The sequence below is a fragment of the Cyprinodon variegatus genome, unplaced genomic scaffold (genome assembly GCF_000732505.1).
Source record: "Cyprinodon variegatus isolate N-32 unplaced genomic scaffold, C_variegatus-1.0 Scaffold973, whole genome shotgun sequence".
In the NCBI taxonomy this organism is placed as follows: domain Eukaryota; kingdom Metazoa; phylum Chordata; class Actinopteri; order Cyprinodontiformes; family Cyprinodontidae; genus Cyprinodon; species Cyprinodon variegatus.
The window spans coordinates 267,051-282,071 of record NW_015151426.1 but is presented as its reverse complement, the minus strand read 5'-3'; the positions used below and the strand labels follow the sequence as shown (position 1 = coordinate 282,071).

At 37.2% G+C, this 15,021-nt stretch overlaps 1 protein-coding gene across 6 annotated transcripts in view; it reads right to left on the bottom strand.

Moving 5' to 3' along the window:
- LOC107100450 (transient receptor potential cation channel subfamily M member 3-like) overlaps positions 1-15,021 on the bottom strand; it is a 185,399-nt gene that overhangs the window by 9,039 nt on the left and 161,339 nt on the right. For 4 of the 6 annotated variants that reach the window (XM_015398927.1, XM_015398929.1, XM_015398928.1 and 1 more), the window contains 5 exons: positions 14,161-14,389; positions 9,299-9,466; positions 4,253-4,393; positions 1,792-1,920; positions 768-1,019 (listed from right to left, as the gene is read on the bottom strand). In XM_015398927.1, coding sequence (XP_015254413.1) covers positions 768-1,019; positions 1,792-1,920; positions 4,253-4,393; positions 9,299-9,466; positions 14,161-14,389 — 919 coding nt within the window. Of the gene's footprint in view, positions 1-767; positions 1,020-1,791; positions 1,921-4,252; positions 4,394-9,262; positions 9,467-14,160; positions 14,390-15,021 lie in introns of all 6 variants that reach the window. The other 2 variants (XM_015398925.1, XM_015398924.1) reach the window with 1 other exon arrangement.

Sequence of the window (15,021 nt, the reverse complement as noted above, 5' to 3'; positions counted from 1 at the left end):
GTGTGTGTGTGTGTGTGTGTGTTTTTTGATTATTTTCATAATGGTAAAATAATTTAAAGGAATGGGGAAGAACAGTACTATTAAACAAAGTACATTTTAATTCTATATTCAGAAAATTTTATGTGCCACTCTTCTTTGACACCATGACATCAATATACATTTTTTGCAGATTGCCTTTTGACAACAGATTTGAACCTATTCCAACAACAAAGTTCACTTAACTTGTTGAAGGTGATTCTCACATACATTTGGGAAATCTATTTAATGACGCAGCTTTGTAATCAATTTCACACTTGAAATGCTTAAGGCAAATCAAGGACATTAAGTTGTTTAGATCATTTACAGAAACGAAGATAATGTACTGTATTTATATTTCCACCTTTTGCTCCAAGTATATTGTTTCATGTAAATCCAAACTCCTCTTGCTAGATTGCAGCTAATTTTCATATAAAAGACTTTAGCCTGCTGGTACACAGCTTGAGTCAGAAACCAAGTCAAGAATAGGACGCTTACCGATTTATACCTGTTTGCATAAATCTATTGTTATGATCTTGAACATGTTACAGGTTAAGAGACACGGTATTCCTTCTTTGACCTGAGATTGCATCTTTGCAATAACACAACTCAGTATGAATAAACAGTAACCATGGTTCATATTCATCAAAATCAGAAAATAAACAGTTGTTAAAAATCAACCTATAATTTAGAGAAAATATTAAAATAGATAAGAGGCAAACAAAATAAACCCAACCCCTGTTTCCTCTCACCATCTTGCCAATCATCATCACATAGGGACCCAGGTACTTGTTGACCCCGAAGATGTCAAGAAGCCTGATGTACCAGTAGATGATGTTGACACAGTATATGACCCGCCCATAGCTCATGAGTGGCGGTTCCTGGAGGCGCAGGACCATGCCAACGGAGAAGATGAGGATGGCCATCAGATCCGTTATATTCCAATACTCTTGTAGCCACACCTTCACCTTCTGAAGCAACTTTCCCGGTTCAGACATCAGGATCTAGAAAACAGTGAGGACTTATGGTCAAATAAGGCTTATTATATAAAAGGTTCATAAACATTAAAGCAAAGAAACAGGACAATGAAAGGAGACAAAAATAATCCAAATAGTAGACTAGGAATGCAAACCATCGAGATCAGCACAAGAGGGCAGTATGAGCTCACAACTCAGAGTATTTGACATCTGAGAAAGCTTATAAACAGTAGAGCTAAAAAAATGATGTGACACAATGATTTATACATTCCATAAACTTAAAAAAGCACAGAGTGTAACTGAATTTAATGTATGATATGTATTTTCTATTTATTCCTTCTGTTTTTTTTCTTCATTTCTATGCCCTGCTTTCGTCTTTGTCACCATCCGGCTCCATTTTTGCTCTGCTTTGATGTGCTTTTTACCTCCCTTTCAAAGCTCCATCACTCATTTCTTTCAAATAGAATAGAGAAGAAATATCTTTATTGTACCTCATGGGGAAATACAGGTGTGACAAAGGCAAAAACACACAGAAGAAAGCTTATAAAGGCACATAAGACTAAATGATATAAAACTGAACTTTTTTCTTTCTTTCCCTATTATTATTTTATGTACAAAAACAGGAATTTTACTTATCAAAAACTGTGAAATGAAAAAGACAAAAACATTTGAAATTCGCCCTTAGTAAAGGATGTAACTAATTAAAAGCTTAGTGGATTTGTGTATTTTATATTCTTCTTCCTCTTCATCATATATTTCATTTTAATGTAAGCATTGCATCAGAACCATTATATATTACCTCTCTCATCTTTTCAATGCCATTAGTAAAGATGTAAGCAATGACAATCCACTCTTGAGGAGAAGGCCACAGGTCCATCTTGACCAGGACAATGAAGTTAAACAACATTAGGTATCCAACATACGCCATCTGCATGAAAGTAGAGATGTAGAAGTAAAATGAGTGGTGTCATATTCTGGTGAGAGGTTTGTTCCAGTATTTTTCATCAAGCTGAGCAGAATACATCAAAACAACATTAAACTGTATAACATTTCTTTAAAACTACAGTAGGGAAGTTACTGTAGACTTAACAGGTACAATTCAGGGAAAAAAACGACTAATATTGCATACGGTGTAAACCTGCAGTTTGGATAAATCGTAATAAGTAATTGGGATCATCCAAAAAGAAAGAAAAAAGGCAGAAAACAAACACTCTATACACATGCCATAACTGTTTATGCTAACAACAAGATTCCCTGAAGTGGAAGTTGTCACAGTGTGTAGAAAACTGAGAAGACAATCTCCAGGGTCAGAGTGTAAGGTGCAACAGAAAACATGAGTCCCCTTGGAAGGAAGCCATTTTTCTACAGAGGTGAGTTGGTTGTTTATACAATCTGCTACAAAAGGTAATAAGATGTCATTAATAGAAACAGTTTTTGTTTTGTAGTCTTTCTGAGAGTTCAGTTCTGTCTCTTTTAAGACATGTTAGATTAAGTCATGTCAGACCTATTTCACCTGCTTGAACTAAACATTATTTATGTTAATTCTACCAATTTGCAAATATCAGTCCCCAAAACAGATTAACATCTGAAAATCTTAATAATTTAGGTTTTTATTAAGCCAACTTTGAAAATAAATAAAACTGATTAAAAAATGTTTAGTTGTTTCTCTCCGTAAATAACTTTGGGCTTTGCTTGCTTTCTTTCTTTCTTGCTTTCTTTCTTTCTTGTTTTCTTTTACTTATATTATTTTTAATATTATATATATATTATATTCATATCACTATTATTTTTATTTGTTTTCTTAAAAACAGTGGAAATATTTTTCATACCTAAACCAGATCAACTGATCTTGATTGATTTTATTTTCTCATTAAGGCTCCTACAGAAAATAATTTAATTATTTTTAATGCTTTAATATAACCACACCTCAAAGACACCACAATGTCATTAAAAAGTGAAATAATGATATTCAACACAATATTCAGTTTTAAAAGAACTTTCAATACCAAATGATAAATACTTAAAAAATAAGACAGCTACAGTATGTCTCACATGTAAATTCTAAAAAAAAAAAAAGAATTTTGTAGAATTTTGAAGAGTTTGTTATTTAAGTAAAATTTTAAAGCCTTGAATAACTAGCAATTCATATTTTCAAGCTGAACTTCTCAGCCCAGAGGTAATCAGAGAAAGTCGTAACAAGCGTTAAATGTCTTTTTGTCTTTTTTAGCAGTATCCTAATCTTTTATAGCAAAACTTATTGAGGAGACTTTGCAAGAAGTGCATGTTTAAATGCAGATGACCAGAAAGGGCCTTATTTACTGTGCCTGTAAATGAAAGCAAAATTTATATAAACAGGAAGAGCTTATTCTTTAGCTACAAGTCAAGGTTGCGCTACTGTAAGTCACCTAAGTGGTTGCAATAAAGGTGACAGAGACTTGTCTTATTAACTCCAACATGCATGAAAAACTCTGAGCCTGATTATTAAAATATGGCAGCGCTCCACAGTGCTGTCATATTTGTGACAGGTAGGAATATAGATCGCATAATAAGGTGAAGACCACATTCTGTGAGGAAAACAGCCATCAGCTCTAATAGCACAATAACTCAGATATACTTTGCATTATACTTTAACATCCATGACAGGAAAAAGAGGTTGGTGAAGGGGAATAAAGAAGGCAGAATAAAAAAAATAATGCAGTGTTTAAACATGTTTTCCAAAACAAATAAAGAGGAAAAAACCCTCCTGGTGCTGAAAAGATTTTTCCATTGAATGAGCAAATTGAAGGAATCCAAGCATAGGAAAACAAAGAGTCAGTTTGTAGAAAATATTATGCACTTGCTCACAGCCAGAAACAACACCAAACACATGTTATAAACAAAACTCAAAGACAGCAACAGAAGCAGAATCCTAAACAGGTTCTTCTTATTGTCGTAACCATCTGATGGTAATTTAAATGTTTACTTGAGGAACAAGAAGCTTTATGTTTAACATTTTCTAACAATAAAATAGCAGTTTTACAGTAAGTGACTGAATTTTCCTCCCTCCTTCTCATTTTCTTGCTGTTTCCAGGAGTCTCCCCCTTCTCACTTAACTTTAACACCTCTGTAAAACTGCCTAATGACACTGTGGAACAGGAGCCTGATGACAATGGAGGTTGTGTGAGAAAGTAGATGTTACTGGCCAAAAACTTCAGCTGCATAGTCAGCAGAAACAATTTCCACAGGAGAATGTGGGAGGTGTTGCTGAGGCCGACACTGACCGTATGAAACCAGAACTTGACGATCGGAGCATTGTAGAACTCGTATATCTTTCGTCCCATGGGGATAAGACGGTGGCGGCTCTGGACCTCCTCAACATCCTTCTTTCTGGATGTCTCTGTGGTTACCTTACCCAACATTGCCTGGGTGAATGCGGAGCCCACACGGAGCGAGAGAGGGATGAGGGAGGGGAAAGTGTGAGGATTTCAGGAAAGATGAGTGTGGGAAGGAGGGGAGTGAGGTGGATGGAAATGAAGAGAAGATGCAAAAAAGAGCATAGGGGAGGAGGAGTTTTTGGAAGAGAGGAGGTGGAAAAAGTAGGGGTTGGATAAAAGAAAAAAAAAAGGTGGAGAAGAGGGTTATATCATGAGCAACAGCAGTTTTTTTGTTTTGTTTTTCATATCGCAATTAAAGAAGCAAGCGCAGGCAATGCTGTCATTCCAAAATGTGAAATGTCTGTGTGAGGTGGAGTCCGAGTGAAGGCTGGCATAGTAACACGGTATGACAAGGACACAGACACTCATGGATTGTGTCTCAGACAACAATTAGGAGGCAGGAGACAGACAAAGAGATAGAGACAGGAAGAGGACAGAGTTAGAAGAGGAAAAAGATCAGACATAGATATCTCATATAGATCTGTGACACATTTTTATCCATGAGAGAGGGTTCAGAGCCCACTGTTTTTTAATGGGTCATGGTCTTAATGTAAAAGCAACACCATTTCTCTGAGGGAGCTTATCCTCAAAACTTTGCTCTAAGTGTAAAGGCAACTCTTAGTAATCAGAAGTTTACATACAACCTGTACAGATATGAATGCCATAATATTTCAAAACGTTTAATGATTTATTCTAAAAGGTACATTTGTATGGATGTTGACACTCAATGTAAAAAAAAATTAAAAATATAAATTTAATATAGATTTTGTTTATTTAAAAATGAGGGGAACAAGATTAAATATGGGCTCAAAATGACAAATCCAGAAATATTTGTTTGTGTCCATTAGGACGTTGCTAAACCACTATCATTAAGCTATTAACTGTCTACTGGAAAAATTCTCTAATGCTTCTCTACTTTTATCGAAATGTAAGAATTTCGAGAGTACCAGTGTAATTGGTTGTGAAAACCACCATCAACATAATCCTGTCGTCATAATGGCTGACAGGAGATACTGTGTTCTAAAATACTCATACTGTAATGTTCTATCTCTGCATGTCTTCATGCATACGATAACAGTAGATGTAACTGATGTCGGCTGCCACAGCAGTTATATGTTTGTTTTGGAATGTATCAGATCCACTTTAATTTTCCTATGTCTGCCCTGCTCTTTGACTAATCTGGTCTTTAGAAAAGTTTTCCTGCATTGTTCATCAGAAATATACTTGATCCCTATATATGAAGGATGATGGGGGAGGGAAAGCCCTCATGCTGCAGGTCCACGCAGCCAGTTTAAGTACCACTATGACTGTAGAACTTATGTTCAGCAGATATTGGTCTGTCCATTAGGTAAGCTTTAAATTTCAGTAATACTTCAAGGTACATATTTGGAAGCAAGACGTTTATTGTACGGGTTGCAAATATCTGTGTCAAAGCATGTTGTATTAATAGTAAAAAGTCAGTTGTTGCCTTTGACACACATTGCATGTGGAAAGCTGAAATTCGCTCAGACTGGACAGTTTTGTTATTAGTGTTTGCACACAGAGTGCACAGTAAGCCCCAAGCCATATCCACAGTAATCCACAGTGTAGATTAGCTGGCACATAATTTTATTCAGGGCTGCATGATGGAGTTCGAGCATTGCTGTCTTGTAGCAATAAGGTCCTGGGTTCTATTCCTAGCCTTAGAATGTTCTGCATATAGTCTGTATGTTCTCCTGGTGCAGGCGTAGGTTTTCTCCAGTTTGGCTTACTCCCACAGTCCATTACTTTCTGGTTGATTAGAGTCTCTAAACTGCCCTTGGCTGTAAATGTGTGTGCATAGTTGAATGTCTCTGGGCTTTGGTGGACCGACCTGTCCAGGGTTTAACATGCCTTAAGCTTATTGAGTCCTGGAGACAGGCACCAGCCCCCCATAACCATGACAGATGAGCGGAAGATAGAGGGATGGATGGAAATCAAACTCACTTTATTTTAGACAGGGATACCTGTTGTTAATGGGTTATCATACTGTAAAAACACAACAAGGGAGCATATTACTATTGTCTGTTTGAGAACCATGGCCTTAACCTTTGAGGAGCTGACAATCATTTGGCCTGGAGTTCCAGGGCAGGTTGTGGGTTATTGGATGACCTTCACATATATAACAAAAGTGAGATATTGAGGATCCCAATTAGCCTCGTGAGACCATCCTGATCTCGCGGGCTTTCAAGATTTAACTCGCTAATCAGTCTGGAGACTCTCCGTAGAAGAAAATTTGGAGCCGTTCATCAAACGAACGTCCAATCAGCGTTGGCTTTGAGGCGGGTTGAGGTGTGACGCAACGAGAAGCGCGACAGTTCAGTCTAAAGAACATGACGGCTTCAGCTGATGAAACTAGCGCTAGCGTGGCTATCGAGCAAGTTTTGTTGGAATTACAGAGTATTTCTTCACTGAAAGAAGAGCAAAACACTGCTCTGGAGTCTTTTCTCAGAGGAAAATATGTTTTTGCTCTTCTCCCGACTGGTTTCGGCAAGAGTAGCCTGGCTGTACGTCATATGCTTCGTTGATCTGATTGGTTTATTTGGCCCGTCTATCACCAACATAGGCCAATCAGCTAACCAGTATTTTCGCCCCTTCCCAAAATTACTTCAACCGAAGGTTTCCAGATGGATATGCGGAGCAAATCCATCTGGGGGAGTCAGGTTAGATCCCAATGCAGACAAATCCCTGTCAACGACTACACCTCGAGATGGACTGCAGCAAATACTTCAGCATTTGGTAATTAAAGATCTGCATTATCCATAAAAGCATCCCTGGCACCCACTATACCCTCAGCTCCCCTCAAAACTTGGACATCTGCTTTGTCAAAATCCAACAAACTCAGGAACGCACTCCTATTACACCTTCCCTGTTATTTGCTGAACATAAGAAACAATATGTTGTTGTTAAGGTGACAGTTTGTGTCAGAATGTTGAAATTTGGACAAAAAAAGTACCAAAAAGACTAACGTTGAGGCTAACTGTGACTTTAAAACCTATGTAAAAACCTATGGACTATAACAAAAGATTTGATTCATGCCAGGCCTGTTACCAAATGGGCCAAAGTTATTCCACTTCTTATTCTTTACTTAATACCAGGGGTTTATCAATGCCTTAAGCTTGTGGTATGTTTACAACCTCTGTAGAAATTTGTATCGAAATATTACAGTAGGTATATATATAGAATAAATAAAATGTGCACATTTGAGCCTGTGCATGTAGTTCAACCCTGAGAGGAAAAAGTCAATGCCCTTGACAAAGAATAATTTACATGCATTTTTAAACTCTTGAAAATATTATGACATTCATGCTGACAATGAGTTTGTCTTTAAACCAAAAGTTTATGTTTGAGAGCTGACCCTAGTTTTCAACATATTGTGTAAGAGCTTAAACAAATCAGAAGGTTATTGAGGAATCAGCCTAAAATCAAAGAACATGTGCCTACATGTTTGTACGTAGTGACATTTTTCTCCCAAATGTGTGAAACACTGTTCTATTCCAGGCACACTCCCACTGGAATTTTGACAGAAACAGATACAAGTGCCAGTGTGTAAATCACACCATGCCTTTTCACCAACCAACATGCTCATTACTCATTCAGTATGTCACACAGGCTTTTAACTTCATTACAGGGTGATTTATCGAAACTATCTGAGGATACAGGAATACAATCTCCCTCTGTGGTGTAGCAGTTGGTGTATGAATCTGTCTGCGATTCATAAGAATCTGAGGGTGTGTTTGAGCAGTCAGAAGCCAGGGCAACAAAAGGAAATCATTACAAATGTATTATCTGGCAACATTTTGGTTTTGTTTTGTTCAATACCAGAGAGTCTTAGGGCTTTAAGTAGGTCTAACAAGCCCATTTTGTGAGCATTTGCACTGGCTTGCTGGCTGCCTTAGCTGTATGCAGATGGAAAGTATGTAGAGCGGTGCTGAAGATGAACAATTTCCGTTTAGTCACATCTCAAAATGATGACTTGATCCAGTTTGGGGATTTGAAACTGCCTTTCAAATCCCGAGTCATCTTTTGGAGGAAAACACAAACTGGTTCAGGGAATCATCACCAGACAAACTGAAACAGAACGGATCCTATTCCTGCTGTACATCCATGTCTGTGCAGATGGACCAACTCTTCCACTGTGAGCTGGGAGAATGCGCTCAGACTCTGCATGATTAAAGCCCTGCGGTATCTGGCAGACACAGTTATATAATGCAAAAGCCTGGGCCTCCCATGCTCAGCAGCTGACATGCTGAGTGGTGTGCTGCAGCAAACCATCACTGATGGGAGAGAGTGAGGGGCAGCAATCGGCTGGCATACAGTACTGTACCTCAATCAGACCTAAGTTTGAAGGGGGAAAAAAGAAGATATAGAGAGGAAGAGCGAGAGAGAAGGAGTATTTGCAGGATATAAGGGAGAAATAAAGAGAGAAACAAAGAGAAAGCTTGGAAAATAACAAGAGGGCAGAAAGGAAGAGAAGGATAGGGGAGGAAAACATGAGGGAACCCACATTCGGCGACAGACTGAGACGCTACAACTCCACACCAAGTCTTTGGTAAGACAACGAGGAACAGGAAAGGCTGATTTTTACTGGAACTTTTCAGATGGCCAGAATAGAGAAACATTAAGTGTGTGGAGAGCACTGTGTGCATGTGCATGTTCCTTTCTCATCGTGGACAATGAGAACAAAAATGGGTCCATAAGAGATATTTAGAAGGGCCCACTGAATGTGGACGGTGATCAGTAATAGACCAAAACAAAGTGTGTTTGTATATATTTGTGTTGTCTTGTTTGAATATGTGTATAATTTCTGTGATGCGGGGCTGAGGTGGGTTCTCTCACCACGGAGTTGTACTGCGTCTCACAGTAAGATCTTACTGTGAACTCCATGTCCTCCTCCTCTTTTTCCTTGACCGGCTTCTCAGGCTCCTCCTCTTCTTTCTCCTGCAGGTAAGTGTCCTGATCTTGTGGCATGTAGGACATCTCATCCTTGTTTTTAAACTCCAGACTAAGGATGGAGGGTGGAAGAAGCAGACCTAAGATGACCTGATTGATGTGGGAAAAGTTAAAAAAAGGTTGGAATGAAATAACTTGATTTCATAACAGCAACAGTGACAAACTTTTGCAAAGTTTTCATACATTTAAATGTAATACGTTTTATGTAACCAAACAAGAAAAGAAATGCAATATTTATGAAACATATGATGCTCATTTGTCCTGAGGTTAATACTTTGTGTACTAACTTTGTGAAACCACTTTTTATCTTTACCAGCATTGCATATATTATTGACAAAATACATATAACTTAATAGACAGAATGACAAATTTTTTAAAAGACTTTTAATGTCTTACCATAGATCCTTAATTGGATGTAGGTCTGAACTTTGACATTCTAATGTGCCTTGATATAAACTATTGTCATTTTTGCTTTTTTTTGTTTGGCAGAACGTCAAGTCTTTGCAACCTCAGGATTATTTTTCAGCTATGGACTGTACTGTGTTAAACAGACGGCCTGTTTAGCATAATCCATCCTTTAATCTATTACGCTGGAAAAAAAAAATGCAACCATTTTTTGGCATTCACATAATCATATTTAGTTACTTTAACACAATTGTTTCATGTTAACAGAGTAGGGCATAAAACAATTGTGTTAAAGTAACTAAATATGATTAAGTAAATGCCAAAAGCAGTTGCTTTGTTTTTTTCAGTGCTTCTGTACACCTGCAAAAGAAAAGCACCTTTAGAAAACCATCATGTTTCACCATGGGTGTTGTGTTTTTAGGACAATCTGCAGTTGTTTGCTTTCCAATATGCATATCCTTTTGTATTTTTTTCTTACAGAAAATCTGTTTAAGTAGAACACATTCTTCCTCATCTTTTTTTGTGTTGCCTTTATTATTTGTTGCTAACTTTGAACATGGTTACTTATGGTTTTCTTTTAACATTTCCTTGTTTTTCTCGTGTATCTCCCATTAAGGCTTCTGAAGTTCATGACTACAAGATTTGCTTTTGACAGATTTCCTACCTCATTTGTAAATGCACCTGTCAATTTCAATTTTACATTTTTTTTAATAATAAAACAAACAAAAAATGTATTAACTTAACCCAGTGTTGTTTTTGACACTCATCTTAGTCTTAAGGATGAAAACTATTATTAGTCATAGTTGCATTTTAGTCATTATAATATGTGATAGTTTTAGTCAGTTTTATTCGACTAAAACTTAAAAATGTTTAAGTCTAGTTTTATGTTGCAAAAAGAAAAGGGTAACTTTTAAAACTTCGAATAATAACCGGATTCCTTATCAGACTGACAGCTCTCGCCTAGATACAACAATTGCTGGGTACAGAATGCTGCTGTGCAGTTCATCATTGTTGTTGGGCAGAAAACTTTGATTTATAGAATTCAAATAAACTTTTTTTAATGAATTAATGCCCTACTTTAAAAATAAGTGTCTCACAAAAGTTGTGAAAATAGCAGATCTAGTTCAACACATCATATTGATTAATATAGCAGACAGAAAAGGTAAGAAAATGTACAATAAAGAAATGGTTTTAGACATACAATGTTTCCATTCAAAAGCAATTATGCATTATACACAGATCAATAAAATCTCCATTGCTCCAAAAAATCAATGCACAAAAACATTTTTCTTTTTACTTTGACAATTTTGGCTATTGCAGGCTAACAAACAACCTAACGACTGCCCATTCCTAAGGGGCGGACCTGTTCGTCCGGTTCAATTTGCACGTTTTCTAAGCCAAAAGAAGGCTTTGTTTTTGGTCCACTCTATAAAAGCCTTGAACTCAACACTATTTCTGACATTTTCAATTGAAAAAGTCCAGTGGATTGTTTTTAAAGTTTTTTGGAATGACTATAACTGTCATGATCTGGCCTGTTTGCTCTCCCTTAATTAGTAATTCCCCTCACTTGCCCTCTTCCTTCCCTGCCTCAATCATAATTTATTCCTCTCACCTGTTTCCTGTGGTTTATATTCAGTTCAGCCTGAGCATTCAGTGCCAGATCATTGCTTGTCTTTTTGTTAGTCTGTCCAGTTTTATTTGGTTCATGTCCTGGATCCTAGCTGCCAGTGGATAGAGGGTTTTAGTGTTTGTCTCATCTCCTGATCGTCCACTGTTCCTCCCCCGCGGAAGTCTGGATCCTGCCACCTGTTTCTGTTCCTGTCTGTTCTGGATCCCTCACCAGGATCAGCTTCCAGCATAACCTCTGGGACTGCAGCACTGGGGACACTCGTGGTCTGGACTGTTAAACCAGGTAAGTGACCTTCACAGATAATCTCCTATCAGTTGATCGTGGTCACTTACCTGTGTTTCTCCCCCAGAGTGTCTGAGACTGGGCGGTGCCGCGAGCCACAGCTCCGCTTTTGTTTGGTTTTAATTTTAATAAACCTTATGAACTTTCCTACTGACTGTCTCTCCTGAATACTGGGTCCATCTGTCCTCGGTTCATGACAATAACTTGGATGACTTAGAATCTTCACCATCACAATGCATATTGATCGTCTGTCCGACCACCTGCAAATTTGTATTTTGTCTCATCTTGTCAATAAAAACTAAAACCCATGACTAATCACATTTTCATAATCAAAGATCCATATTTAGTTAGTCAGTTTTCATTATCGTCATGAAAAAAAGGAGTGTAAATGAAATAATTTCATAATCGCCATCGTTGACGAAAACAACACCTTGCATTTAGCAAACATATCCTGCCCACTGTTGGTCTTTCCCAAAAAATTGCAATAAAATACATTGAAGGTTGTTGTTTTAATAAGAAAAAATGTCAAGGTAATCACTGGTTGGATTTGGACATGGTAAAAAAATATGTAAACAAGACAACATTCATTTCATTGAAAGTCAGCATTGTAAAGATTATTTTCATCATGCACATGCCTGCCTGCAGCTGTGTAGCAAACCTTTGTTATCAACCGGTCAAAGGCACTCTCATAGAGAAAGTCAATTATAAAAGCCTGATTTCAAACAGCCAGGATGATTACTGTTCTACATCAGCTCCCGAGAGAAACACCAGCATTAGTGAGAAGAGGCACAAATCCTGCTTCTTTTGTTTAAAGACAAGAACAACACATGTTCAGTAAGGAGAGTGTAGGTTATGGGAAGAAGAAGGTGAATACAAACATAATCAAGTTCCCTTTTTCTATCTGCTACCAGCTGTGAACACCTGTATACATTTTTGAGTATTTAGCTTTTGCTACATTCAAAATCTTTTATCCAGTTAATGACATGTTAGTATAACAGATTTTAAAAAAAGAATATAGACGAGTATCTTTGAAACTATAATTTTTTTTATTTTGCATTTGCACTTTTTTTTCCAATTAAAGGGTTAAAGCAAATATCCTATCAGACCTATTCTAGTGTAAAGAAAGATGTTTGCTAAGTATTTTAAGTCACAGTCCATTTAGAGACTCATATTCTGAGTGGGGGGTTCAGGACAGCTGTCCTTTCAGGCAAAATAGCTAAATCACATGCAGAGTTGGTTTTTTTGACAATGTTTTGACATTCTTATTTCATCATAAATTCCTAGGGGCATTAAACCCTGTTTGTTCAACTTGTGGTTTATTTCAGTTTGTCTTTCAGCTCCGATGAGTTTGTCTTAGAAGTGCGCGCTTCACCTTCCTCCAGCAAAGGCCAAACAATATTTACTGAACTGCAAAGTCTGTCCTACTCTGGAGAAAAAGCAGGCAGAGCGACCCATTCTATAGTCTCACTTCATTTGTCATGTGGATGAGTGTGAACCCACACTTCAGCAAATCCTGAGGCAATTATTCATCATAAATAGCTGTAACCTTTATGGTTCGAGGCTGCCATGTGTCACCCAAACACCAAACATCTGCAGAACTCACACAAGCAAATATTGGTCCAAACTTAACCATTGCTTTTCGATTAAACCTCTAAGACATTCAGCACATTAGCATTAATGGACTGTGATAGGACGTTCTTCTTATAATTAAGGTCAAGCCATTCATGTACTCTGACTTACAGACTTAAACAAAGTGCTTAAATGCAAGACGACTCAATCTGGTCACACTGTTTAAGTGTTATCCACTGATAAGAATCTTTCCTCTGCCTGAGCCCATCCGGAAATTCATAACAGCTTAACTGCTTTTATAATATGCATTTAGTATAAAATTAATTTAAACCTTTGCTTGTGATATATCTATAAAATTAAAAATACTATGAAAGTAACTGGGAACTGGTTATTTTATTTTCGATCAGTTTCCTATTATGAAACCCACTAACTGAACCTTAGTTTGCAAAATGCAAAATACACTGGCATATATATGCCAGTGTATTTCTGGAAAATCAAAAACAACAAACAGGTTAAAACAAAACTTTTCAAACTCTAGCAATGATTACAAACCACAGACTAGCAATCTGTGATTTAATCAGAGCACCAATAGATGGTGGTAAATCTTTCACACTGTCCCTTTAAGTTGCATTTGTTTGAATATTGTGGCATTGGGGAACAACTTTTTAATATATCCCAAAGGATTGTGGCATTTTAGCTTCACTCGAGTTAAATGTACATCTTACAGTGCCTGATGCAAAGAATGGTGGTGCTGCATAGTTATTTCGTTAAACCTAATTTTTTACAAACTGATAAAAATCCATGGACAAATCACAATAATACGAGTATGGTAATATGTCAAACTTGATTATTATTTAAATTCTATTTTTCTATAAAATGTGTGCACCTTTCATCTTACCTTCAGGCCTGAATTTTTGCGCATGCGGAGTCGCCCCATCCACATATCGGTCAGCAGCATTTGACTGCAGGTGTGAGCGATGAAGTCTCTGTGTTTTGCTGCTACCGCCAGCTGCAGACAGGTGGCATTGCTCCAGTTTTTCAGTTCATATGTCAGTAACTTCATGGCCATCTGTTCATCCTGTTTATAGGACTGATCTAGGAGCTCCACAGCTAGCTGGCCAAACTCTCTATGAAAATACATTGAAAAAATAGAAAGACGGTAATTTACTAGGTCCAACTGTCCAAAAGAAACCAATTAAGAAACACACAGACCTTTTTAGACATAACATCAAAACAATATTACATTCGTATATGTTTTTACCACCGACAATACTTTAAATTCTTTAGTTGTTTTTGCCAAAAACCTATACTTTTGGTGTTTTACAGAATGATCTTCCTCACAAACATATGTCAATGGTAGGCCTATCACATGTTTTCATATCTGCATGACTGGATTATTGGAAAATCATGCACAAACTGATCTTTATGTATTCACACATATCCTAATAATCCTTATGAATTCTGTTCCTTGAGCCCTATTCTCTCCCTGTCCTGGACAAATGAATCGCCATCTCCATCCTACAGTATGTAGGGCGGTGATAACCAGCAGCCTACATGAAGCACCTACCTTAAAATGTGCTGCTCTTGCCCTGGAAAAAAACATCCACTTTCTTTAAGGCAAGTGCTGATATAAAGCACAGTAAAATTATTTCTCAAAGTTTGGATTAAGTGACTTTTTACAGCTAATCCTCACAGTGACCACCTCTGTTTTTTTTAGCTAATGTTTAAGAAGGAGAAAAAGTGTTTGTAGTTGCAAAAT